This window comes from Furipterus horrens, unplaced genomic scaffold (assembly GCF_987537825.1).
Source record: "Furipterus horrens unplaced genomic scaffold, mFurHor1.1.pri manual_scaffold_17, whole genome shotgun sequence".
NCBI lineage: Eukaryota > Metazoa > Chordata > Mammalia > Chiroptera > Furipteridae > Furipterus > Furipterus horrens.
Genome location: NW_028327187.1, coordinates 80,430,639 through 80,458,122, shown reverse-complemented (window position 1 = coordinate 80,458,122; position 27,484 = coordinate 80,430,639). Strand labels below are relative to the sequence as shown.

The 27,484-nt window shown below is 48.4% G+C and overlaps 1 protein-coding gene across 1 annotated transcript; it reads left to right on the top strand.

Moving 5' to 3' along the window:
- The first annotated feature begins 910 nt into the window (after window positions 1-910).
- On the top strand, window positions 911-27,484 carry CACNA1F (calcium voltage-gated channel subunit alpha1 F). The gene is made up of 48 exons (XM_090264099.1): window positions 911-935; window positions 2,532-2,781; window positions 3,149-3,254; window positions 3,464-3,603; window positions 3,854-3,996; window positions 4,090-4,242; window positions 5,045-5,241; window positions 5,352-5,455; window positions 6,239-6,429; window positions 6,688-6,780; window positions 6,894-6,987; window positions 7,157-7,183; window positions 7,301-7,461; window positions 8,343-8,568; window positions 11,498-11,705; window positions 11,798-11,918; window positions 12,033-12,114; window positions 13,018-13,063; window positions 13,250-13,301; window positions 13,766-13,916; window positions 14,094-14,223; window positions 14,693-14,752; window positions 14,900-15,006; window positions 15,089-15,176; window positions 15,596-15,703; window positions 15,793-15,845; window positions 16,959-17,105; window positions 17,789-17,990; window positions 18,095-18,253; window positions 19,512-19,622; window positions 19,865-19,948; window positions 20,780-20,800; window positions 21,011-21,139; window positions 21,492-21,557; window positions 21,824-21,915; window positions 22,311-22,470; window positions 22,709-22,836; window positions 23,129-23,225; window positions 23,416-23,518; window positions 23,764-23,865; window positions 24,039-24,169; window positions 24,401-24,508; window positions 24,761-24,930; window positions 25,828-25,935; window positions 26,052-26,179; window positions 26,291-26,403; window positions 26,779-26,976; window positions 27,254-27,484. Exons 1-48 carry the CDS (start codon window positions 911-913, stop codon window positions 27,482-27,484), a joined length of 5,904 nt encoding a protein of 1,967 aa, XP_090120225.1.

Genomic DNA, 27,484 nt, shown 5'->3' with positions numbered 1-27,484 from the left:
TGTGAACCAAAAAGTTGCCAGTTCGATTCCCAGTCAGGGCACATGCCTGGGTTGCTGGCCAGGTTCCCAGCTGTGAGCAACCTGTAGATGTTTCTCTCACACATTGTTGTTACTCTCCCTCTCTGTCTCTCTCTCCATCCCCCTTTCTAAAACTAAATAAATAAAATATTTTAAGCAAAAAAAACCACCCTCTCCACTGCTCAGTAGTACCATATACATCATAAATTATAAATCATGAGTATATATTATTGGGGCTCAGGTTTGGAACTTCAGTCTGTTTTTAATTACTGTAGCTTTATAAAAAGACAATATGTGATATGGCAAGTATTCTCATCTTGTTCTTTTTCAAAGGATTTTGGCTTTTCTAGGTCTTTTGTATATCAATATACATTTTAGAATCATTTTGTCAAATTCCATGGAAAAAATTTCTGAGATTTTGTTTGGGATTGCATTAAATTTCTAGATCACTTTGGGAAGAATTGACATCTTCATAGTTTTGAGTATTTCAATTACTTAATTTAATATATCTGTCCCTTTACTTTGGTCCCCTTTGACCACTTGATAACATTTGATATTTTTTTTTTTGCATGGAGCTCTCACACATATATTATGTTAGATCTATTGCTATGTACTTCAAATGTCAAATACCGTTGGAAAAATGATATCATTTTTCTCATTTTAGTTTCTGAATGTTTTGTGCTGGTATATATTTTGTAAAAAGAATTTTTTTTTTTTTTTTAGTCAATGCTTTTTCTGTTGCCAGGCTCTGGTTCACAAATGTCCCATCTTCGCCCCTGCTCACACTCCCTTTCAGACCTGTTATGGCCCCGCCCTGTGACCTTAATCCCTTCAAAGCTGGGTAAAGCAAGGGGTGGCTGTTTGCAGATGGCACTTCAACCTTGAAAGGAGGATGTCGACATCTGAAGGCCAGAAAGGTGAGAGCAGCCTTCCACCCCTGCAGGCCCTTTGAGCAAGTCTGGGCTCTGCTCTACCCTTGGCCCCTCTCACTCACCCACTGCCCATCGGGACCCCACCCTTGGAGAGCCACCAGGTGACTAAAATCACCCTGTTCTCCTCCCAGCCAGCCCCAAACACAGCCTTACCTCCAACCAGAGAAGCTCAGCCTGACCCAGACACTGCCCTCTATGGCCTCCAGGCCCCATCTACAGCCATAGTTCCCAGCTGAACCCCTACACCTGCAATCCTGGCCCCGGCCCCTATCCTATCACCTACCCATCTTCAATTCCAAAGCTAGCCCCAAACTTAATCCTAACATAAACCTTACCAACCAGAGGGCAAACCTCTGTTAGAATCCAAACCCCAACATGGATACAGACCTTACCTTGAGCTCTAAAGTCACCTAACCTCAACCCGAACCCTTGGATGTCAATACTGTTAGTGAGTAGTTCTATGACTTTCCAGAAAGAGTGCAGATCCATTTTTAAGGGCAAAAGAACTTAGAAAGAGAGAACACACATTTAATGGTGGTGGTAAGTTGTGAGGGCTTGCAGTCAGTCTTCCCAGGTTTGTCTCCAAATTCAGCCCCTTCATCAAATCACTTAACCTCTCTTTTTACATCAATTTCCTCACCTGCAAAATGGAAATAATACTATGTGCCAGACAGTCTTCTGGATATTGAACTAATGTAATCCTCACAACAACCCTATGATGTAGTTTCTCTTATTATCATCCCATTATACAGATAAGGAAATTGATCCTCAGAGGGGTTATATAACTTGCTCGAGGCCACATACAGCTACCAAGTGGTAAAGCCAGGATTTAAACTCAGAGAGCTTTATTCCTCCAAAGCTTCGGCTCTTTTTTTAAAAAAAATATTTTATTTATTTATTTTTAGAGAGAGGGGAAGGGAGGGAGAAAGGGAGGGGAGAGAAACATGGAATAAAACTGGCAACCTCTTGCTTTGCGGGATGATGCTCAACCAACTGAGCCACGCTGGTCAGGGCCAAGGCTGGGGCTCTTAACCAGGTCAATCTACTGCCCCTCATAGGTTGAAACAAGGCTTCGGGGATTGGGAATGGCCTTAGCTATAACCTCAGTGCAAAACTCAGATCCCATCCAAACTTAACTTCAGCCCCAATTTTGATTCTAATTCTAATCCCAGCTCATCCAAATACCCACTCCTAACCATTAATCATAACTCAAGCACACTCCACTCCCACCAGTATTTAAACCCAACCCAAAAATCCACTGGTTGAATTTAACCTTAAATCTGCCTTCAGCTATAAACTTAATAGTATCCCATGCCAATTTAAACTCTACCCCCAGTTATACACCAAACCCTACTTCACTTGGAAATATAATCTCACCCTCACTTCCCTATAACTCTCTCTCTACCCCCAGTCAATTCCAACACTAACCCTTACTCCCTAATCCTTAACTCAGGTACCCCTAACTTTTCCTAATTTTACATGCTCGTTCCTCCTTCCCTCAGACAAAGGGATGGAATCAGGGAGGAGGCAGCCATGATTGCCCCAATGCCCTGTCAGTCCTGAGTTGATTTCTCCACACAGACATCACTCCAGAGCCCAGTCCAGCCAATGAGGCAGGTCCTGGTCTTGAATGGGGGCTGTGCCCTGGGCCTTCAGAATCAGGAGGTGAAATCAGCGAGGTATCAGGACTGGGGATCCCTAAACGAAAGGCTCAGCACAGTAAGCACAAGACAGTGGCAGTGGCCAGTGCCCAGCGGTCACCCCGAGCTCTCTTCTGCCTCACCCTGGCCAACCCTCTGCGGCGATCCTGCATCAGCATTGTGGAGTGGAAGCATCCTGGAAGACCATAAGCAGGCCTCAGGGGTGAGGGTCACCAGGGTACTAAGAGTCAATGATTGGGTCAGGGCTGGAATGGAGGAGGGCTAAAGTCACCAGAAATCAAGGGTCAAGTACTACTGGCTTCAAGGGGGGAGTTGAGAAAAGTGAAAGTCAGTCACTGTGAGTTCAAGAGTCAAAGACTAAACCACAGCAAGATTTGAGGATGGCTAAGTTTTTCAGAGGTCTTGGTCGGGGTAGGGGTTGGGAATGTCAGGGCTGGTCACCTTGGGATCAAGGGTGAGCATTGGGTGGGGAGAGCCCCAAAGGAATGTGGGGGTTCTGAGGCTGCTTTGCATGGGCCTTGACTGTGTCCACCTGAGGCCCTTCGACATCCTCATCCTGCTGACCATCTTTGCCAACTGCGTGGCCCTGGGGGTCTACATTCCCTTCCCAGAAGACGACTCCAACACTGCCAACCACAACCTGGTGAGGCTTGCTCCACCCTGCCCCACCCTCAGATACAGATCCAGTAGAACCACAGCTCTAACCTTCCAGCCAGGCCCCACCCTTCTCTGACCCAGAAGACTCACCCCTGCCCAGCCCCACCCTCAGTCCTGGCCACGCCATTTATCCCCACTCCAGTCACCTCCAATCCCTAGCCCAAATAACACCCTGACCTCTGGCTCCGCCCCCAGGAGCAGGTGGAGTACGTATTTCTGGTGATATTCACTGTAGAGACCGTGCTCAAGATCGTGGCCTACGGGCTGGTGCTTCATCCTAGCGCCTACATCCGCAATGGCTGGAACCTACTTGATTTCATCATCGTTGTGGTCGGGTGCGCGTCTGCGGGGGACACCCCCACCCTAGTTCAACTTCCCACCCCAAGCCGGCTGAATTCGGGGCTCAGGGAAGCGACCACTTTAAACTGCTTCCATTCAACAGTCAGAATAAGGAATATTAACATATTTTAAGCCTATTTACATTTGCAGTTAGAGACTTGTGCTTTCCTGAGGAGAGGGGAGGGATGGGAGGAGGTGCCAAAGCCTGACCCCCCGTCCCCGCCTCATCCCTTGCTCCCCCATCAGGTTGTTCAGCGTGCTGCTGGAGCAGGGCCCTGGGCGGCCTGGGGACGCTCCGCATACCGGGGGGAAGCCGGGGGGCTTCGATGTGAAGGCGTTGCGGGCATTTCGGGTGCTGCGGCCACTGAGGCTGGTGTCTGGGGTCCCGAGTGAGTGTAACGCTCCCCCCCTCCAGGGTTGGAGGTAGGGCGGAAGACTGAATGGACCCCACTCCTACTTCACCCAGCCCTCGCTCCCCGCAGGCCTGCACATAGTGCTCAATTCCATCATGAAGGCGCTGGTGCCGCTTCTGCACATCGCACTACTCGTGCTCTTCGTCATCATTATTTATGCCATCATCGGACTTGAGCTGTTCCTCGGACGCATGCACAAGACGTGTTACTTCCTGGGATCTGGTCAGCCAACCCACCCTTCCCGAGACAGGACACGCCCCCTCCACTAGCTCCTAGGCCCCACCTTGTTCTCAAGGAAACCCACATTCACAACAGTCCGCCCTCAGGCTGAGGCTCCACCCCTGATAAACAACCCCTACCCATATATTGAAGACTCTGCCCCCAATCCCAGACTACAACTGCCCCTTTCACTAATAGCTCCTCCTTATCACAAGACTCCGCCCTCCAGGACTGGCCCCATATACTCCACCCCTTCATCAGGACCCCAACCCAAGCCTTGTCTCCACCCCCTTTTTAAGAGACCCTCCAAAATTCACAAGACTCTGCCCTCAGGCTGATGCCTCACTCTTTTTCTTAAAAAGTATTATATTTATTTATTTTTAGAGAGAGGGGAAGGGAGTGAGAAAGAGAGGAAGAGAAACATTAATGTGTGGTTGCCTCTCGCACCCCCAACTGGGGACCTGGTCTGCAATCCAGGCATGTGCCCTGACTGGGGATTGAAATGGGGACTCTGGTTAGCAGGCAGGCTCTCAATCCACTGAGCCACACCAGCCAGGGCTGATGCCTCACTCTTATTTACAAAATTCTACTCCAAGATTTAGTCCCACTCCCCAGATCCCTGCAGTAAGGACTCAGCTTCCCAGTGCTTCAGAATCCTGACCTGGCAGAGTCAGGACTAAGGGTTGTCCTTGATTTAGAAAAATCTAGGACCCTGAGTTGAACTTTCCAGGGGAGCGGAGCTACAGAGGTGGCTGCAAATGAGGGAGGGTGTGGTTCGGAGCCCAGAGCTCCGTTCTTCCCGCAGAAATGGAAGCAGAGGAAGACCCATTGCCATGTGCGTCTTCTGGCTCAGGGCGTGTGTGCACGCTGAACCAGACCGAGTGCCGAGGGCGCTGGGCAGGGCCCAACGGAGGCATCACTAACTTCGACAACTTCTTCTTCGCCATGCTGACTGTCTTTCAGTGTGTCACCATGGAAGGCTGGACCGACGTGCTCTACTGGGTGAGGTGGGAGGCAGGCACACAGTTCATAGGCTGCACCTGCCTTTCCTCCATGAACTCAGGCAGGAATGTCAGCATCCCCTGAGGGATGCATGCCCTCTCTCTCCCCAGATGCAGGATGCCATGGGGTATGAGCTGCCCTGGGTGTATTTCGTGAGTCTCGTCATCTTTGGGTCCTTCTTCGTCCTCAACCTTGTACTTGGCGTCCTGAGTGGGTGAGGAGCCTAGACACTCCCCTCATCCTGTCCCTCAACCTCTGTCTCTTTTTTTTAATTCCTGTATAACTCCTAGGCAACCTTCAAAACCCATCTGAAACAACCCTTCATTCATTCAGTCAACATTGAGCATCTACTATATGCAAAACATCATTTTAGGAATAGAATAAGAGACAAAAATCCCTGCCTTCCCGGATATTACATTCAGAGGGAGGAAGGGAGACAGACTATAGCAACATACACAATAAATAATATGCATGTAGTGTTTTATATGGAATACGTGCTATAAAAAGAAAGGAAGGGTAAAATAGGAATGGGAAGGCTTTTGGCCAAGATGGCAGAACAGGGAAAAAACATTTGCATATCAATTTTGATCAAATCTACAATATGTTTTGGATTTATGTCACATTTGCAAAAATTGCAGTTAAAGATACATTAATTGGTCTTATTCCTTTTTTAATTTTTTTTATTGTGGATAATAAAAACATGTTTGCAAAGCCAAAAAATGGGAAAGGGGAGATTTTGTGGTTATAAATAAGGACAGTCAGGACAGGCCTCCTTAAGAAGGTGTTATCTGAGTAAAATATGAAAAAGATGAGGGAATGAGCCATGTCACTATCTGAGGAAAGAGTGCCCCACACAAAGGGAATGGACAGTGTGAAAGCTCCAAAGCAAGAATGTGCTTGGCATATTCAAAGAACAGCAAAGAGGTCAGTGTAGCTGGAATGGGGAAGGCGAGGGAGCAGGGGTGGTTCCTCCAACTCACCCTCTATTCTCCTTCAGGGAGTTCTCCAAGGAGAGAGAAAAAGCAAAAGCACGGGGGGAATTCCAGAAGCTGCGGGAGAAACAGCAGTTGGAGGAGGACCTACGGGGCTACCTGGACTGGATCATGCAGGCAGAGGAGCTAGACATTGAAGACTACTCAGCTGATGGCAACTTTGGTTCTGTGGCTGAAGAGGGCAGGGCTGGCCACCGTAGGCAACCCCAATCTGGCCCACTCCCTGCTCCATGCAGGCATCAGATGTGGGCTGCCTTCCTGAGACCCAATCCCCACCTGCAATAACCCTTGGCCCAGCCCTCAATTGTGGCATAGGATACAGAACGCAGACCCAGAACCAGATCCCCTTCCCAACTGTACCCAAAACAAAGATTCCAAGTAACCCCTCGACCCATACACAGGCCCTAAGCCCACCTCAGGCTATGCTCCCCAACTGTCCTCCCTATCCCCACAGGGCCACAACTGGAAGAGCTGACCAATAGGAGACATGGGCGTCTGCGCTGGTTCAGTCACTCCACCTGCTCCACACACTCCACCAGCAGCCATGGTGGGGGTCCATCCAGGTTGGGGAGGGGGGCAGGATGGGTAGGCAGAAGTGAAAGCCACAGTTAGAACCCAGGTATCTTTATGTGCTAACCTCTGTTCCCACCCTGCCCACAGCCAGCTTGCCAGCCAGTGACACCGGTTCGATGGCAGAGACTCCAGGCAATAAGGAAGAGGAAGAGGGGCCTCTGGCCAGTTGTACACAGTGCCTGTGAGGGCCCCAAGTCCTTGACCCCTGACCAGCAGAAAACCCAGTGCAGACTTTCACTCCAGTGCTTTCTTTAACTTCCAAGCTTGACCTCAGCCCCTGACCTCTGACCTCAGGCACTGACAGCCCCTTAGCCCCTATGACACCCACCTCCCATCCTCTTCTTTTGCAGAAACAAGATCATGAAAACCAGGGTCTGGTAAGTTGGGGGAAGTTATGTGATTCCTGGACCCCAAGACATTATGATTCCCACCTGAGTCCCCCAGGACAGGCTGAGGTAGGTGATCTCAACCAGTGGGTTCTCCTTTCCTCCCAGCCACCGCCTCCGTCGAGCCAACCGGGGCCTTAGGGCATGCTGCCGGCGGGCTGTGAAGTCCAATGTCTGTTACTGGGCTGTGCTGCTGCTCGTCTTCCTCAACACATTGACCATCGCCTCAGAGCACCATGGGCAGCCCATATGGCTCACCCAGACCCAGGGTGCGGCCCTCAGCCTGCCAGCCCTCTACCCCAGCCTCCAATTCCCTCCACCCCAGAAACACTGATGCAGGATCTTTCAAGTGCCTCAGACCCCCAGACACTGCCTTTCACACAGTAATTGCAGGAACCTTCGCTTGTCCCATCCCATCTTGTAGCTTATACTTATGTAGTGCTTGCTGTGTGTGTCAAGCTCTATGCTCAGTGCTTTACATGTACTAATTCAACTTCTTTTCACCACAACTTTATGAGAATTAAGTATTAAGGCACAGAATAGTGAATACGAAGGTACTGAAGAGTTAAGTGACTAACCCCAGGACTCAGCTAGTGAGTGGCAAATCTAGGCCACCTGGCTCGAGTCCAGGCTCTTAACACCACACTGGACAAGTTAACTCCTCTGTACTTCAATTTCCCCATATACAAAATGGCACTAGTAATAGTATTCACTCTATGGGATGGATGGGAGGATTAAATTAAAATGAAAAGTGCTTATAACATTGCCTGGCCCACATGAAGTAACACTTTATAAGTGGTAGCCCTAACTAGTATTCATTTTAATCTCAACCGCAACCTTAATACTGAGCTCACTTCTAACCTCAATCATCAAACCAGCCCCAGTCCTAACTAAAACTCAGACTCTAAGTCTGCCCTTGAATTGGAGCTTTTCTAGACTCATAGAGGCCAACAGAGGCCCCACCCCAACTCTGCCCCTCACCCCAGCTCCAAGCCCCTCAAAACCTCAACCACTCTTACCTACAAACTCCAATCCTAACTCCACCCCCAGCCCATGTTTGGTCTGACATTATCTACCCCAGATCCCCCATGGCCCTGCCTTCCCACATGTCACCATGGAAACTGGCCAGCCCCTCCCCCTCTCCCCACAGAGTATGCCAACAAAGTGTTGCTCTGTCTGTTCACGGTGGAGATGCTTCTCAAGTTGTATGGTCTGGGCCCCTCTGCCTATGTTTCCTCCTTCTTCAACCGCTTTGACTGCTTTGTAGTCTGTGGGGGCATCCTGGAGACTACACTGGTGGAAGTAGGAGCCATGCAGCCCCTGGGCATCTCGGTGCTCCGATGTGTGCGACTCCTCAGGATCTTTAAGGTCACCAGGTGTGTGTGTGTGTGTGTGTGTGTGTGTGTGTCTAAGAAGGAGAACTGGATCCCCAAACACACCCCAACAGTCCCCACCTCAGCTCCAATGATAACTTTATCCATATCACCGTTTAATTTGCAAATATCCATGGAGTGCGTGCTGTGTGCCAGGCATCTTTTCAAGCCCTAGAGAAGCACCAGGAATCAAAGCAAACACGAGTTTCTGCCTTCACGATGATTCAAGTTCTTCAACCTCAACCCTGTCTCTGAACTCAACTCCATACTCATGCCCAACCCAAACCCCATCCCAACCCCCAATTATAACACCATCTCAAGCCCAATCCCCAACCACTTGTCATGCACAAACTCCTTTACAATTCTAACATCCAATCCCAACCACATCTTCCACCTCATCCCTAACTCACAGCCTCATCCGCATCACTAACCACAAGCCCCACATTCTTAACTCCTAACCATCAATCTATCACCAAACACAACCCTGTTCTTCGTCGCAGACCCAATCTTATACCCATCCTCTCCTCTGTCCCAACCCTCAAACCCAATCTCATTTCCGACTCAGTCATCTACAACTCCAAATACTCCCCAACTCCTAACCCCAACCTCAACCTCAGTTGCAATTTCTGTTTTGTTTTGTTTTTTAATTTATTCATGTTGATATGAATAGATTTTAAGTATATTTTATTGATTATGCCATTACAGTTGTCCCAATTTCCCCCCTCGGCCCAGTACCTCACTTCCCTCCAGCAATCCCCCACACACACTTTAGTTCATGTCCATGGGTTGTGAGTGTAAGTTCTTTGGCTTCTCCCTTTCCTCTACTCTTCTTAACATCTCCCTGTATATTTTGTTCCTACCAGTTATGCTTCTTAATCCCTGCACCATTTCTCCCTTTTTCCCCTTCCCCTCTCCCAGCTGATAACCCTCCAAATGATCTCCATGCCTATGATTCTGTTCCTGTTCTGATTGTTTGCTTAGGTTTTTTGTTTGTTTGTTTTTTAGATTCAGTTGTTGATAGTTGTGAGTTTGTTATTTTAATGTTCATAGTTTTGATCTTCTTTTTCTTAAATAAGTCCCTTTAACATTTCATCTAATAATGGCTTGGTGATGATGAACTCCTTTAGCTCTACCTTGTCTGGGAAGCACTTTATCTGCCCTTCCATTCTAAATGATAGCTTTGCTGGATAGAGTAATCTTGGTTGTAGGTTCTTTCTTTTCATCACGTTGAATACTTCTTGCCAGTCACTTCTAGCCTGCAAAGTTTCGTTCGAGAAATCAGCTGATAGTCTTATGGAAACTCCTTTGTAGATAACTTTCTTCTTTTCTCTTGCTGCTTTTAAGATTCTCTATCTTTAGCCTTTGACATTTTAATTACAATGTGTCTTGGTGTGGTCCTCCTTCAGTCTATCTTGTTTGGGACGCTCTGTGCTTCCTGGACTTGTATATAAATTTCCTTCACAAAATTAAGGAAATTTTCTTTCATTATTTTTTAAAATAAGTTTTTGATTTCTTGCTCTTCCTTTCCTCTTTCTGGCACCCTTATGATTCAGATGTTAGTACATTTAAAGTTGTCCCAGAGGTTCCTAAACCTCTCTTCATTTTTTTGTATCCTTGTTTCTTCTTTCTGTTCTGGTTGAATGTTTATTTCTTCTTTTTGTTCCAAATCATTCACTTGAATTCTGGCTTCCTTCCCTTCACTGTTTGTTTCCTGTATATTTTTCTTTATTTCACTTTGTGTACCCTTCAGTTCTTCATTTATTTATTTATTTATTTATTTATTTATTTATTTATTTATTTATTTATTTATGCTGTATTCAGTGAGTTCTCTGAGCATCCTTATCACCAGTGTTTTAAACTCTGCATCTGATAAGTTGACTATCTCCATTTCATTTAGTTATTTTGGGGGGGTGTTGTTCTGTTCTTTCATTTGGGCCATATTTCTTTGCCTTCTCAATTTGGCAGCCTCCCTATGTTTGTTTCTGTGTATTGAGTAGAGCTGATTTGACTCCCTGTCTTAGTAGCTTGGCCTATGTAGCAAAGGTACCTGTAAATTATGTGGGGTGGAGCCTTAGGTAACTGTCAGGGTGTGGAAACCTGCTTCAACTTTTTGTGGCTTTTTACGTTGTGGGGGGCTCAGAGAGGGAACAATGTCACTACCTGGCTTCTGGCAATTTGCCCAGCATCTGCCCCATCTCCAGTTACTTCACCCACTTCCTGTATGTGACTGGCACCCTTCCAGTTGCTGCCCTGGGGTTTGTGTATGTTCTAAGACGACGTGTGCACTTTAAGTGGGGGGAAATCCAGCACTTTCTTCTGCTGTTCCAACCCCCACTGGTTTTTACAGCTAGAGGTAATGGGGGTTTATCTTCCTGGTACTGGAACACTGGACTGTGTGGTCTGGCCTGGGGCTGGGATTGCTCACTCCCAGGGTATCCTTCTAGATTTTTATCCACCACTTTTGAATGTGGGACCATCCTTCCACCACTGCTACCATCTGAATGTATGTGGCTTTTTTAAATCCTTGGTTGTTGGCCTTCCACATAACTCGATTTTCTGATGGTTCTGGTTGTTATTTGTTTTTGAGATCTGGTTGTAATTCTTTCTACGGTTGTGTGAGGAGTAAAAGTGTGTCTACCTACACATCCATCTTGACCAGAACTATCCTCAGTTGCAATTTCTAATCCCAACCTAAAATTCAATTCGAGCTCCATCAATTTCCATTTTCCCTCTATCCTTACCTCATCTCCCATTACTCCTCTAATGTTTAACCCCGGTCTCAACCTTCCCCTCACTTCTTATTCTCACCTCACCCCAGAAACAAAATAACTTCTAATGCTGACACCACCCCAATGCATCCTAAGTTGGATCCCTGCCCTGCCTCCTGACTCACCACTGAACACGTCAACCCTGCCCCCTCCATCTGCTGCAGGCACTGGGCATCTCTGAGCAACTTGGTGGCATCCCTGCTCAATTCGATGAAATCCATTGCATCTTTGCTGCTTCTCCTCTTCCTCTTTATCATCATCTTCTCCCTGCTTGGCATGCAGTTGTTTGGGGGCAAGTTCAACTTTGACCAGACCCACACCAAGCGAAGCACCTTCGACACCTTCCCCCAGGCCCTCCTCACTGTCTTTCAGGTGGGACCTGGAGACTATGGGATGGGTGGTTCAGGAGCACCCTAAGGTTCAGAGGAGGTCCCAAGAGCTTCATGGTGAACTGTCACCCCCAGATCCTGACGGGTGAGGACTGGAACGTGGTCATGTATGATGGTATCATGGCTTACGGTGGCCCCTTCTTCCCAGGGATGCTGGTGTGTGTCTATTTCATCATTCTCTTCATCTGCGGCAACTGTATCCTTGGAGCCTAAAGGGAAGAGTTGGATGGTGGGGGTTGGTGGATAGAGGAACCTAGGCAGTCCACAGGCAGGCTGCTTCTCCATCCTTTGCAGTCTGAGCTCACTCCAGACATCCTGTTGAACGTGTTTCTTGCCATTGCTGTGGACAACCTGGCCAGCGGAGATGCAGGCACTGCAAAGGACAAGGGCAGGTGATGTCTGGTCCCAGCCCCAAGACAGTCTCTCCCTGGAACCTTACCTGGGAACACCCAGACACATCCCACACCACTAGAGATGCCTCAGTCACTCTGGCAATCCCCACCCCTAGATTAAACTTTCCAGTCCTCATTCATTCAACATGCATTTATTAAGCACCTACTTTGTGCCAGGTTCTGTTCTAGATGCTGAGGAAACAGCAGGGGTCAAGGTAGACAGAATTCTCTCCTTCATAAAACTGACAGTCTAGTTGGGGAAGGCAAGCAAAACACAAACAAATGAATATGTAGTATACTTTAAATACATGTAAATAATATGTAACAAAGAAAAAGAAAGTGAAATAAAAGAATAGAGAAAGATAAAGATTGTTATTTTGGATAAGGTAGTCAAGGAAGGTCTCTATGCAGAAATGACAGCTGAACAGAGAGTTGAATAAAGTGAGGTAGTGAGCCATGCAAATATCTGGGAGAAGAATGTTCAAGGCAAGGGGAAAGCAAATGCAAAGGTCCTGAGGTGATGATATTCTTAGCACATTAAAAAACAAAACCACCAGGGAAACCAGTGATTCTGGAGTGGTAGGAGGTGAGCTCAAGTGGGGGACTAGGGAGCCCAAACTGAGAGTGTTCTGGGCCACAGTAAAGACTGTGGTCTTTGGTTTTTGGCTTGAGTGAATGGGAGTCATGGGAGGGGTGTGAGCAGAGGAGGGATGTGCCAGACTCAAGATTTAACAGGATCCTTCTGTCTACCATGAGAAGAACAGACTGTGGAGATGAGGGTGGAAGCAGGGAAGTTCCGTAGGGTCTAAGAAAGGCTTGTTCTGACTACAGTGCTCCCCCTCAGCCTCACCCATCTGCTGCGACCCTTAGCAATCACTGCCCCCTCCTTGTTTCCTCACACAGGGAGAAGAGCACTGAAGGGAAGCCCTCGCGGGAGAATAGAACTTCAGTGAGTTAGAAACCTGGACACTGTCTACACCTCATACTACCAGCAATACCTGTCTATGTGTTTGTATTTTTAACTGCCAACCTCTGCATATTCAGTCCTTCATTATCACATCCCTTCCGTACCTCCCCTGTGTCCATCTCCTGATGTCTCCCCCACCATCAATGACCCCCACCTTCCTGTCCCCAGGTGCCTGGTGGGGAGAATGAGAAAGAAGAGAGTGCAAAGAATGAAGAAGCAGGCAAGTGGCCAGGGCCAAGTGAAGGAGGTGTGGAACCCTAGGGACAACCACCTAGGCAGAGCTCTTGACCCTTGAGATCCTCCTGTCTGGAGAGCAGCCGTTTCCAAGATTATCTCAAAAATAATGGGCTTAGTGTGTGGCCATCAACATTTGGGACACTGAGATTAAAGATTAACAAATATTTTGTTTTATTGCATAACTTCTCAGCCTTTATTTTATAATAGCGTGTATTCAACTGCAAGGTTGGCAGTATTTTATTCAACACACGTTTACTGAGCTCTTACTGTGTCCCAGGCACTGTTCTAAGTGCTGGGGACACAACAATGAACCAAACAAACTAAAATCCCTTCTCTGAGGAGCTGATATTCTGGCAGATAGAAAGAATTTACCATGTGACAAGCATTGTTCTAGGTGCTTTACATATATTTTCTCAATTAATTCTCTCTCTTTTGATCTGGTACCAGATGTGGAGGAAGAGGAGGAGGAGGAGGAGGAGGAGGAAGAAGAAGAAGGGGGTATAGGGCATGTGGAACTCCTACAAGAAGTTGTACCCAAGGAGAAGGTGGTGCCCATCCCTGAGGGCAGTGCTTTCTTCTGCCTCAGCCAAACCAACCCGTGAGTGCTGGGGGCAGGGGTGGGGGGCGCTGAGGAAGATGGTGGGCCAGGGAGCAGCCAAAGTTCAACCGGCAGGTTGCACAGCCTGATACAACAGGGCTGAGCTGCATCCCTCAGACAGTCCCAATCAACTGTGTGGTCCTGGGTTCTGACCATGGCCCATTCCCCACTCGCCAGACTGAGGAAGACCTGCCACATGCTCATCCACCATCACGTCTTCACCAATCTTATCCTGGTATTCATCATCCTCAGCAGTGTTTCCCTGGCTGCTGAGGACCCCATCCGAGGCCACTCCTTTCGTAACCACGTGAGCCTTTGGGGGGCACTCCCAGGAATATCTTGGGCACAAACCAGGGCCAGGGTGGAGACAAGGAGAAGACTCCTATCTGGGCAGAAAGAGAAGGGCAATAATGTCAGCCTTTACTGTGTGTGCAGCACAGTTGCAGAAGCACCAAGGAAGAGATCAGTATTCGGCTGAAGAGGAAGCTGTGCTCAGAAAGGTTTAACAGGCCGAGGGCACCCATGTAGCTGAGTAGAGGAAAAGAAGCCCAAATATGAATCCTGGTCTTTCTGATGGCCAAGCCTTTTGCCTTGTAGAGTCCTTCATGTTCATGAGGGAGGGAAGGAAAGAAGGGTGGAAGGAGAGAGGGAGGGATGGAGGGACAGACATGCTTCCTTACATAGAGAGGTACACATGTGCATGCACATGCACAAATACACACTTAGGATACCCCTCAGCCATGACTCAGTGACTCCCCCTCTTTCTCATTCCCCAGATTCTGGGGTACTTCGATTATGCCTTCACTTCTATTTTCGCTGTGGAAATTTTACTAAAGGTAATTAATGGGCTCCTAATCTTACCCTCAGCTGCCCCAACTCACTCCCCACCCACCCCTGCAATTCACCTTCTCTTGTTTCCATCCCCTTGTACCCCTTCAATCCCCAAAATCTGGAGTCTAGTCTGATGACCTCTTACCTCCCAGATGACAGTGTTTGGGGCCTTCCTGCACCGAGGTTCCTTCTGCCGTAGTTGGTTTAATCTGTTGGATCTGCTGGTGGTCAGTGTGTCCCTCATCTCTTTTGGCATCCAGTAAGTGACCCTTTGCCCACCCCATTCCTCCAAGAGCTGAGGCCAGGTCCAAACCAGGGCATGAGGATTGATCCCTCCCCAGCTCCAGTGCCATCTCGGTAGTGAAGATTCTGCGAGTACTCAGAGTACTTCGGCCCCTTCGAGCCATCAACCGGGCCAAAGGACTAAAGGTAACCCCACCCCACACAAACCCACAGGACCCAAGCCCTGCCCTGCCCTGCCCCTAGGGCCCGAATCACTGATCAGTTTGACTATTTGCATTGATGCATGACCACATTTAACCACTCATGCCTCACCACTGACCATGTGACCTGACCCATGTTCCTTAACCAATGGCCACATTTTTCTAACCTGAGTCCCTGGTGTGTGGCCACCTATCCCTGGCCAGAAAACACTTATTCCTGGTTGTTGCCCACACATTCCTAGCCCACATCACTGCCCCTTGACCACATGTTCCTGACCACACATCCCTGACCCACAACCACATGTTCCTGACCCAAGTCCCTGAGCCCCATCTATGCCCAGACTTCTTGCCCCATGGCTGCTGTGGCCTGCAGTGCCCATTAGCCATATTTGCGAGTACCTGCAGCACGTGGTGCAGTGTGTGTTCGTGGCCATCCGGACCATTGGGAATATCATGATTGTAACTACACTCCTGCAATTCATGTTTGCCTGCATTGGTGTGCAGCTCTTCAAGGTGGGAAGAAACACTGGAGGGAGGAGGCCCAGGCATGGGTGAAGGCGGGGGTGAAGTGTACACCTGCTTGACAAATATCTTCCCTACAGGGGAAATTCTACAGTTGCACTGATGAGGCCAAACACACACCCCAAGAATGCAAGTGAGTGGCAGAGACCATGCCCTCATGGGGCTCAGGACCCCTTCCAAAGCACAGAAGCCCTTAGACATCATCAAGGCCCTTGAAGCCCCTGAAGTTTCCTCCCAAGAACTTCAGAGGCCCTTCATATTTTATCAAGACCCCCAAGACTCTCAGAACTCCCCAAGGCTACAAGATACACCACCAGAACTCTCCCAATAACTGCAAAGGCCCTCAGATCTCATCAAACCCTCAGAACCACCACCCCTCCACCAATATCTTCTCCAAACCCCTCTTCACATTCCCCAGTTACCTACATTCCACTCTGGACCTCCCAACCATCCCCAAACAATGCCCCTCTTGAGACACCTATAGAGGGTAATGGTTACAAGCATGGGCTTTGAAGTCAAACATTCTTGGTTCAAATCCGTCTCATAAGACTTCTCAACCTTGTAATTTCTTACATTTCTTAACCTTACTGAGTCCAATTTTCCTCAACTGAAGAATGGGGATTTTTAAAACGTGACTTTCACAAGATTTTTTTGTGAGAAGTAAATGAATTACTACACAGAGAGTGTGCTACAATGTAAAGTTATTGTGTATAAAGCCTAGTTCTATGCTTGACATAGACTTAGTGCTGACCAAGTTGGCTACTATTTGTATTGCTTTTTTCTGGATAGCAATGATGATGATAATGGTGATGAGAGCTAACATACAAGAATTGGCAAAAGTAGGTTTACAGTTGTAATACAAATGAGTAATACAATAATTAATAAATAATAATACAAGAATAAACTCTGTGTTTCATATACTCACATCCGTAAATCTACTTTTGCCCACTCCTGTATGTGGTGCCAACTATGTGCCATAGATTATTTTAATTGATTGGCTTAATTAATCCTTATAACAAGCCAGGAATTACGTTGTTATTAATCTTATTTCACGGATGGAGAAAACTGAAGCACAGAGAAGTTAAATACCTAACGTCACTCAACCAGTAAATGAAGGGGCAGGATTTGAACCCAGGCTATTCAGCTCCACCACTATACCTTGCTGCCTATGTGCTGGAGACCTCAGTCCCCTTTCTACAGCTCGCCACCTCTCCCCACCCACCCAGACTGTCTGCAACATCCACAGGGGCTCCTTCCTCGTCTATCCTGATGGAGATGTGTCACGGCCCCTGGTCCGGGAGCGGCTCTGGGTCAACAGCGATTTCAACTTTGACAATGTCCTTTCAGCCATGATGGCTCTGTTCACTGTCTCCACCTTTGAAGGCTGGCCTGCGTGAGGGACAGGGCCCCAGGATGGGCAGGGAACAGGGAAGGAGTCTCTAGGGGACTGTCTGGCAATCTGCTGAGGATGAGCGGGAGGGTATCTGCGAATATGATGAAGGTCCCTTGAGACTGGATAGGGTTTTCTGGGGGCTGGTAGGCATATCAGAACACTGGGTGGGGGCCTTTCAGGAATTGGGTAGAGGTCTCTGAGGGACTAAGTGGAAGTCTAGAGAGTATTGAGTAAGATTTAGGGGGGACCAGGTAGATGCCTGGGGAAACTGGTTAGGGGTCTCAGAAGAGATGGAGTAAGGGATTCAGGAGTTTCCAGAAAGCTGTGCAAATCTTTGGGGTAGTAGTAGATCTCTGCGGGGGGGATGGAGAAGGAAATTCAAGTTGATGGGACAGAGGATTTAGAGATCTTTGGGAGTTGATGTGGGAGTTCCGGGAAACTGCATGGGTATCTCCAGGTGGATGGGGACTAGTGGATCTGTGGGAGTGTAAGGGATTTGGGGGTCTTTGAGGGCCTGGTGGAGATCTCTTGGGGTACATATGGAAGTCCCAGATGATTAGGTCAGGGGATTTAGGGGACTTTGAGGTGTCAAGCAGGAGATTCTGGGTTGTTTATAATAAGTGGTCTGGGGCAGGCCTGAGGGGCCTGGGACATCCCCTCACTTGCCTCCACTGGATTTCCAGACTCCTATACAAGGCCATAGATGCACATGCAGAAGACCAGGGCCCCATCTATAATTACCACGTGGAGATCTCAGTGTTTTTCATTGTCTATATCATCATCATCGCATTCTTCATGATGAACATTTTTGTGGGCTTTGTCATCATCACCTTCCGTGCCCAGGGAGAGCAGGAATACCAAAACTGTGAGCTGGACAAAAACCAGGTAACTTCTGACCCCTGATCCATGACCACCAATGCACCCACACACACATATACCTTCTTGCCTCAGGACCACACTGATCACTCATGCCCTGTACCCATATGCAGCGCCAGTGTGTGGAGTATGCCCTCAAGGCCCAGCCACTCCGCCGCTACATCCCCAAGAACCCACATCAGTATCGTGTGTGGGCCACTGTGAACTCTGCTGCCTTCGAGTACCTCATGTTCCTGCTCATTCTTCTCAACACGGTTGCTCTAGCCATGCAGGTCTGAGCACCCCACCCTGACCCCTGTCAGACATTCTATTCTATCTACACAATCCCTTGGAAACCACTAGGAATGCTTTAGGCTGCAAGTAACAAAAAACCCCAACTGACAGTGACTTAAGTTATAAAAATATTTGCCACATTTCTTCAAACCTAAGACCAATAATGATAAGTTGCATCCTGACTTCAAAAATCTAAGAATGTGAAAAAGAAATGACAGGTGTCAATTGTAAGTCGCCATTGATTGTAATGTGCACCCCAATTTAAGAGATTCTAAAACGTGAAAAGATGTGTATCCTAGAGTCAATGAAATATAGTAGTTACCTCACATAACACGAAGTGTAGAGGTAGGTTATTTGCTCAAAGCTCATCAAAGACCCAAGCTCTATCTCTCTGCTACACCATTCTTAGTATGCTGGCTTTAATTCTCATGATTGTTGCTTCATAGTCACAAAATGACTGCCACAGCTCCAGGCATCAATACTACATTCAGAGCAGGAAAAAGGAGGGAAGGTTGCACTAGATGATCCTCTTAATTTGAGGCTTTTATTGCAAAGCAAAAGTATTTTTCAGAGAAACCACCCAACCAACAGTGGACGTATGTTTGTCTCGATCAGAATTAGCTGCAAAGGAAGATAGAAAATCAAGAGCTGGGCTATCCATAATAAAAAAATAAAAATAATGAAATCTTACCATTTGCTACAACACAGATGAACCTAGAGTGTATTATGCTAAGTGAAATAAGTCAGACAGAGAAAGACACATCATGATTTTACTTATATGTGGAATCTAAAGAACAAAGTAAACATACAAACAACAAAAACAGACCCATAGATACAGAGAACCAACTGATAGTTGTGGGCCTAGGTGCAAATTGGCAGTTACAAAATAGTCATGGGGGTGTAAAGTACAGCATAGGCAATATAGTCAATAACATTGTAATAACAACGCATGGTGTCCGGTGGATACCCAACTTACCAAGGGAATCACTTTGTAAATTATATAAATGTCTAACCACTGTACTATACACATGAACTTAATATAAAATAATATTGAATATCAACTGTAATTGACAAATGAAAAAAAGAGTTGGTCTCCTTCAATATCCATAATGGGAAGCAGATAGTGTGAGGGGTTTGGGCAACCCATAGTGCTACCACATCCCCAGACTGCTCTCGCTCCATGCCAAATAATATTTGGTTAGGAATAGGGGGATTTCTGCTTCATACTCTGTCCCTACACCTAATTTTCTCCTCTAGCACTATGAGCAGACTGCTCCCTTCAACTATGCCATGGACATCCTCAACATGGTCTTCACTGGCCTCTTTACTGTTGAAATGGTGCTCAAAATCATCGCCTTCAAACCCAAGGTGCTCCCCAGCCCTAGATCCACCTGCAGTGGATGAATTTCTTGGGGTGGAGCTCATTGCAGAGCTCTCAGTGGAGCTGCAACCAGGGAGTCATAAGACTGGGGAATGAGAGGGATCCAGATGCAGGCCCATCATGTGGTCCAAGCTGGGCCCTATCTCCCCAATTCCCCCACCACTACTGGTCCCCTACCTTAGCTTCCTAGATCTGAGAATACAGGGCTCTGCTTTCCTCCTGCCTACAGCATTACTTTGCCGATGCCTGGAATACATTTGATGCTCTTATTGTGGTGGGCAGCTTAGTGGACATTGCCGTCACTGAAGTCAATGTGAGTACTGGCCTCTCTGCTAACCTATTCTCCCCTTACTAACCTTTCGCCACCTCAACCCTAGGGCTTTCTTTCAAATGGGAAGGTGACTCATACTCCCATCCACTGCACTCATGCAGACTCAGTGCTCCTCATGCTAACTCTATCCCTTCCAAGTTTCTGTTGGGTTCAGCCAAAGTCCCCCTCCACCAGCTCCCTCGCTCCATCTGCAACCTACCCTCTGGCTCCGCCATCACCAAAAATGACTCTGTTATTTCTATTATTGCCTTCATTGCCTCTACATCCCCCTCCCTTGGCTCCATCATCTCCACCAACTCCTGCTTTGGCTCCATCATCTCTTGTGATTCCTTCGTTGGCTCCATTTCCTCCACTGACTCCATCGTCCCCAACACTGGGTCTTTCACGTCTCTGTCATTACCACTGACTGCACCATTGGCTCCACGATCTCCTCCATTGGACATTACATGGTTCTATAACCTCGGTTGACAATACTGCTGGTTCCATATCTCCACTACTGCTTCTCCATTGGATCCCTCATGGGTTCTCTCATCTCCATCATCTTCATAAAACAACTGGCTCCAAAATTTCCTCCATTGGTTCCATTATTTCTCCTCTGTCATCTCCTATACCCTCTTCTCTCCTTCCACCTGTATTACCAACTTTTCCCACAACCTTCTTGATCTACTACCACATAACCTTCCCCATCAATCCCTTACATAATGACTGTACCATTCATTATCCCCTATAACTGTTAATTATTCTCCCCTTGTTCATTTGGGCCTGTGATCACATCATTTCTCTCACCTCTCTCTTGGCCATATCTCCCTCCAGAATGGTGGTCATCTTGGTGAGGTAGCCCCCTATCTCTCAACAGGGACTTTCTGCTTCTTTCAACACCCATTCTCCCTTCTTTTTTTTATTAAGGAGTCCTTAGAAATTCTTCTTGACCACCCTGGGGCCTGACCTCTGATGGATTTAGAGGTTGGGAAGGCCAAAGCATGAGGCAGGGAGGTGACTGGGGCAAATGTAGACTGAGAATACACATCACATTTCCTACCCCAGAGCTCTGAGGACAGTTCCCGAATTTCTATCACCTTCTTTCGCCTCTTCCGAGTCATGCGGCTGGTCAAGCTTCTCAGTAAGGGTGAAGGGATCCGCACATTGCTCTGGACATTCATCAAGTCCTTCCAGGTAGCCACCCCATTCCTTTGACCACCCCTTGTCCCTAGCTCACACCGCTCAGCCTGCCAGTTTACCAGCCCCAGAACTATATCTGAGTGTGCCACACCCACCTACAACTTACCATTTCCAGTTTTCTCTTTTTTCTAGGCTCTTAATTCCCAACATGCCTTGGCCTCACTGACCTTTTCCTATTATACTCAATACTGTATCCCCATTTGGAATATACTCGTAGTCATGACATGAGTTCTTGGGGAATGGACCACATTGCTCAGTTGGCCCATGGCTTGAGGGAGCAGTGAATTCTGGGGATTATAGTTCTCTGACTGGACCTGAGTATTTATCCTCCCTTCCATCCCCATAGGCCTTGCCCTACGTTGCTCTTCTCATTGCAATGATATTCTTCATTTATGCAGTCATTGGAATGCAGGTGAGTGGAGACTCTAGGGAGCCTCCTTCAGGCACTCATCTGCTGAAGGGGGTTGGGTAGGAATAGCCCGAAAGTGGGGTTGGTGGGTGGGAAGACAAACAGACATGCTGGATGACCCTGAGTCAGTTCACACGCCTATGAAATGAGATCAGCAGTGCCTGCTTGTCAGGGTTTTGAGGACCCTTTGGATATTAGGGGTTGCAAAATGGGTGGCAAACTGGGGGGAGGGCATAGGTTTGTCCCTCTGACAGCCCGTGTTCCCATAGATGTTCGGCAAGGTAGCTCTTCAGGATGGCACACAGATCAACCGAAACAACAACTTTCAGACTTTTCCACAGGCTGTGCTGCTTTTGTTCAGGTGACATCTACCCCTCTCCCCACCACATCAGTCCCCAGTATTCTCTTGTGGGCCCCAGACTTCCTGAGCTGTAGAAATAACAGGACAGCATGGAGATCCATATTGCCTGGGACCTTTTCTGACTGTGATCTGAGTCAGAATATTCTAGCCTCAGCCATCCTTTTTCTGGCTGTAAGCTGCATCTCTTTCTTAAGCCCCAGTGCCCCATCTGTAAAATGTGAACATGACAGTCATAAATATGGCATGCCAGCTTTTTAAATGTCAAAATGCTGTTTGTGCCAGATGTAGCCCCTGGCAGGAAGTGGATCATCTCCTAACCTTTCTAGTCCCCATAATGCCACTTGCCATGACTTCATAGCCTCCCCCCCAAGATGACACCCCCATGTGATCCCCAGGTGTGCCACTGGTGAGGCATGGCAGGAGATAATGCTTGCCACTCTTCCTGGGAATCGATGCGATCCTGAGTCTGACTTCAGCCCTGGAGAGGAGTTTACCTGTGGTAGCAATTTTGCCATCGCCTATTTTATTAGCTTCTTCATGCTCTGTGCCTTCCTGGTGAGGACCATTTTCCCATAACCACCCCCACTGCCATAAGGGCCGGCCCTGAAGGGTATGGGGATGTCAAATAAGGTGGGGAGCCCAGATCTTCAGAGTAGGTGAAAGGGCTGACCTAGCAACAAGATCAACTCAGAAATTTGTGACCCAGCGACTACATAAGCTTACCTCTGCCTCCCACCAACCCTCTACACCCTGGTCTGCCCTTCACCTAACCTCCCTGCTCACTGGCCCACAGATTATAAATCTCTTTGTGGCTGTGATCATGGACAACTTTGATTATTTAACCAGAGATTGGTCCATCCTGGGCCCCCATCACCTCGATGAATTCAAGAGGACCTGGTCTGAATATGACCCTGGGGCCAAGTATGTCCTCTAACTTCATACCTGGTATCCCAGGGGACAGTGTACTGCCCCACACAGTCCCCCAGCCTCATAACCTCTGACCTACTCCTCCCACTACCCAGTCAGTAGATGCCCCAAGGTCCCCACTGCCTCTGTCCTCTGTCCTCCCCAATGACTGACCTTCAATTCTGCCCTGGAAGGCTCTGGGGTGTTGGTGGAAAGAGGTAGTAATAAGCTGGTGGGGCTCTGAGAAAGGACTAGAGGGGCTATCTCCAATCCAGTGGTGCCTCCCACCCACCCCCACTTGCCCAAGGGGCCGAATCAAACACCTGGATGTGGTTGCCCTGCTGAGACGTATCCAGCCACCTCTGGGATTTGGGAAGCTGTGCCCACACCGAGTGGCCTGCAAGGTCTGTCCACTTGCCCACTCCCACCTTGCTTCTGAGACAGCTTCTCCACCATCTGGCAGGGGTGGGCAGAGATTTGCCTTAGATGAGGAGGGGGTGGTTAGTTGCATTATCAAAGGTTCTGATCCCAGGCATTCATGTCTGCGTCTCAGGCATTTGCCCAAAGTGGGTTTCATGTCCCTGGTATATACAGAGACTTGTGGCGATGAACATGCCCCTCAACTCAGATGGGATGGTGACATTCAACGCCACACTCTTTGCCCTGGTTCGGACATCCCTGAAGATCAAGACAGAAGGTGGGAGGGGGACAAGAGTGGGAGGGTCCCTGGGGAGGTTGCAGGGAGCAAACTGGAGTGATGAGCTCCACTCCTAGCTCTGAACCTCAGTATAGATGACTGGCTTCTCCAGGCCCATTTCCTACTTGCCCAATGTGGGCAGTGGGTGACTGTGGTAGAAGCTTGTGAAGCCCCTCCAACAGTGAGGGAGTGGCTGTGAAAGTCTCTTCTTATTGGCTCATGCCCCACATCCTCTCCCGGTGCAGGGAACCTGGAGCAAGCCAATCAGGAGCTGCGGATTGTCATCAAAAAGGTCTGGAAGCGTGTGAAGCAGAAGCTGCTAGATGAGGTCATCCCCCCTGCTGACGGTGAGCCATCCCCATCCCAATTATTGAGCTGGCCTCTGAGTGTTAGATGATTGCTCACCAACACAAGATGAGCACTGGCTGAGGTAGGGGTGGCAAGGGGAGTCCATGCTGTGGGTAGGATGGGAGGGTCAGAGAACCCTTAAGTGACCTTGCCTCCTCTCCCTTTCCCCCAGAAGAAGAGGTCACCGTGGGCAAATTCTATGCCACATTTCTGATCCAGGACTATTTCCGCAAATTCCGGAGGAGGAAAGAAAAGGGACTACTAGGGGCTGAGCTCCCCACAAGCACCTCCTCTGCCCTTCAGGTCTTCAGAGTGTAGTTTGGGTGGGAGGGGGTATGTGGGAGCATTGTGGCAGAGGCTACTGCCCTCTTGATCCCATGGAGCCCATGTCACAGATGAGAAAACTGAGGCTCCATGACTCACAGAGGGTCAGGGGTGGCTGAGGGGTTTCTTCCTCCACCCCACACTCCTGCATGGGAAGCAGACTCAATAGACCCTAAGCTGTCCTGCTTCCCTATTTTTCCATACTCACAGGCTGGCCTGAGGAGCCTACAGGACTTGGGTCCTGAGATCCGGCAGGCCCTCACTTGTGACACAGATGAGGAGGAGGAGGAAGATGAAAAGGATCCAGAAACATACCAAGTGAGGACAACAAGTTTCAATTCCCCCAGGATTGTAAAGCACTCCCTCAATCCCACAAGTGACTTCCACACTGCCTCTAGGGAGAAGCATGCCCCTGCAATAGACAAGTGTTTATTTGGTACCTACCATCTGCTGTTGGAGGGCAAGACCCAGATTCAGTCCAGTCTCTGGGGAGCTCATTGGAGACACACTATATGGCCAAGTGACTTAGATACAACATGGATGTAACACTCTGTCCTGTGACTCCCACAGGCCCCAATGGACTCCCAGGCCCCATCTCGTAGGAGCTCCATGATTTCTGTGTCTCTGCCTACTGGAGACAAACTTCCACATTCACTCTCCCTTGGGCCCAGTGATGATGATGGGATGGTTCCCAACTCCAAACAGTCCAGTGTGCCCCAGGTTGGATCTCATGTCCAGAGGTATGGTCAGGAGTCTGGGGGAAGATTGTGAGGGAAGGCAGGAACTAGCCACTGTATGGGGATAACTCAGGGGACATAGGAGTGAGGCCTTCTAATGGAAATTTGGGAAAGATGGAATGGATTCAAGGGCTCCGGTGGGCATAAAGTGTATTAAGAGATTCCTGTGAGAAAGGCAATGCAAAGGTTTAATGCAAAAAACACATGATGTGGAACTAAATGAGTTTAAGTTCAAATCCTGAATCTGTCATTTACTAAGTGACCTTGGGCTACCCACTTAGTTTTCATGGTCCTCAATTTCCTCACCTGCGAAATAACACTTTGCCCTAGCTGGCGTGGCTCAGTGGACTGGGCGCCAGCCTGCAGACCAAAAGGTTGCTGGTTTGATTCTTAGTCAGGGCATATGCCTGAGTTGCGGGCCAGGTCCCCAGGTGGGGGTGTGTGAGAGGCAACCAATCAATGTTTCTCTTGCACATTAATGTTTCTCTCCCTCTCTTTCTCCCTCCCCCCTCTAAAATAAATTTAAAAAATATTTTTAAACAATAATAGCATCTTATCTCATGGGAATCATGGAAGGATAAAATGAGATCACACTTGGCTTTTACACCTCAACACACCCCCGATTCTTGTGTCGAAGTTGTCTCTTTAGTAGGTCAACTTTGATTTTTTTTTAAACGTTGTGTCTTTCCAATGAGAAAAACATCTCTTAAAAGAAAGCCCATGTTCACTTAAAAATGACAGGTTAATTTTATGTTATGTGAATTTTCCCCCAATTAAAAAAATTTGAAGTCTGGTGTTTCTGTAAGTGGGGGGGGGGGGGGCATAGCATGAGAGGGAACCAGGGACCCAGGAGCACATATTTGGGAATCTGATCTGCCTAACTTGCCTCACTTTCCCCAGGAGAAGTTCTGGGGCTCTCATTTTCACCATTCCGGAAGAAGGAAATTTTCAGCCCAAGGGAACTGAAGGGCAGGAGAAACAGTATGAGGAAGAGGAAGTCCCGAGCCAGCACTCCAGCCATGACAAGTAGGATGAGCCCATGTGTGGAAGGGCCAGATTGATGGCACCTCATCACCCATTTTCAGGCCTGAAGTCACCCCTAGCCCTCCCTCCTTCCCATACAGGCTCTCCTACTTAGATGAGCAAGCTGAGACTCCCCCACGCTCCATCTTTTTGCCATCTCACAGACCCCAGAGATATGTGAACGGGCACCGTACACCACACCGCCGTCTGCTACCCCCAACACCTGCAGGTGAGAGCATGTGTGGTCCTAAGGGCCCTCCAAAGCCCAGCGCGGCAGAAGGCTTGGCGCACACTGACATTCTTCTTTGCCCCTGGGTGTCCCCTACATGCCCACTCTCAGGTCGGAAGCCCTCCTTCACCATCCAGTGTCTGCGGCGCCAGGGAAGTTGTGAAGATTTACCCATCCCAGGCACCTATCATCGTGGGCACAACTCAGGAACCATCAGGGCACAGGTGAGGTGAGCTGAGGGTGGCACAGTTTGAATTTATCAGACATACTACATGCCAAGCCCCTCTGAAGAACAGAGCACATGTGAATTTGCACATCCCTCGCTGTACTTGTGAGATTGGCACTGTTATTAGCCCCACTTTACAGATGAGGAAACTGAAGCCCAGAGAGGCTTACCAGAGATCGCACAGCTGGTAAGTGGCAGAGCTGAGATTTAAACCCAGATCTTCTATGCTCTTAAATAAACTCAAGTCTAATTTGTACACATTCATTTTGACTCCAGTTGTGTTTGGGGGGTAATCGGTAGGCATAGAAATAAGTCCTATACACTCACACCCCACCCATCAATTACTGTCCCTCTAATGTTTATTCTGATCCAGGGTTCCTGGGCAACCCCTCCTCAGCGGGGTCGGCTCCTATATGCCCCACTGTTATTGGTGGAAGAGGGTGCAACAAGGGAGAGATACCTCGGCAAATCCAGCAGGCCACTTTGCACCTTCACCTGTCTGCACGTGCCTGGAACCCACTCAGACCCCAGCCATGGCAAGAGGAGCAGTGTTGACAGCCTGGTGGAAGCTGTGAGTCTAGAAGGGACATAAGCAAGAGGAATGGGAGAGAAGGAGAGGAGGGGGGATCTTGGGAAGGAGAGAAAAAAGATCCCCAGTCTCTGTGCTGTACACATAGCTCTCCCTTTGCTCTGCAACTTCTACTGAGCATGATGTGTGTGCCACTGTCCCTCAGACTTCCCCGCACATCCTCATGGGTACATCATTTATCCATACTGATCTCTCTGTGCATGCTGCTTCAACTCCATGCTGTGCCCTCTGCCAACTTTGATCCTATCTGTGCCCCCAGGTGCTCATCTCCGAGGGCCTGGGCGTCTTTGCCCAAGACCCACACTTTGTGGCCCTGGCAAAGCAGGAGATTGCGGATGCATGTCGCCTGACACTGGACGAGATGGACAGTGCTGCCAGTGACCTGTTGGCACAGGGAACCAGCTCACTTTATAGTGACGAGGAGTCTATCCTCTCCCGCTTTGATGAGGAGGACCTGGGAGATGAGATAGCCTGTGTCCATGCTCTCTGA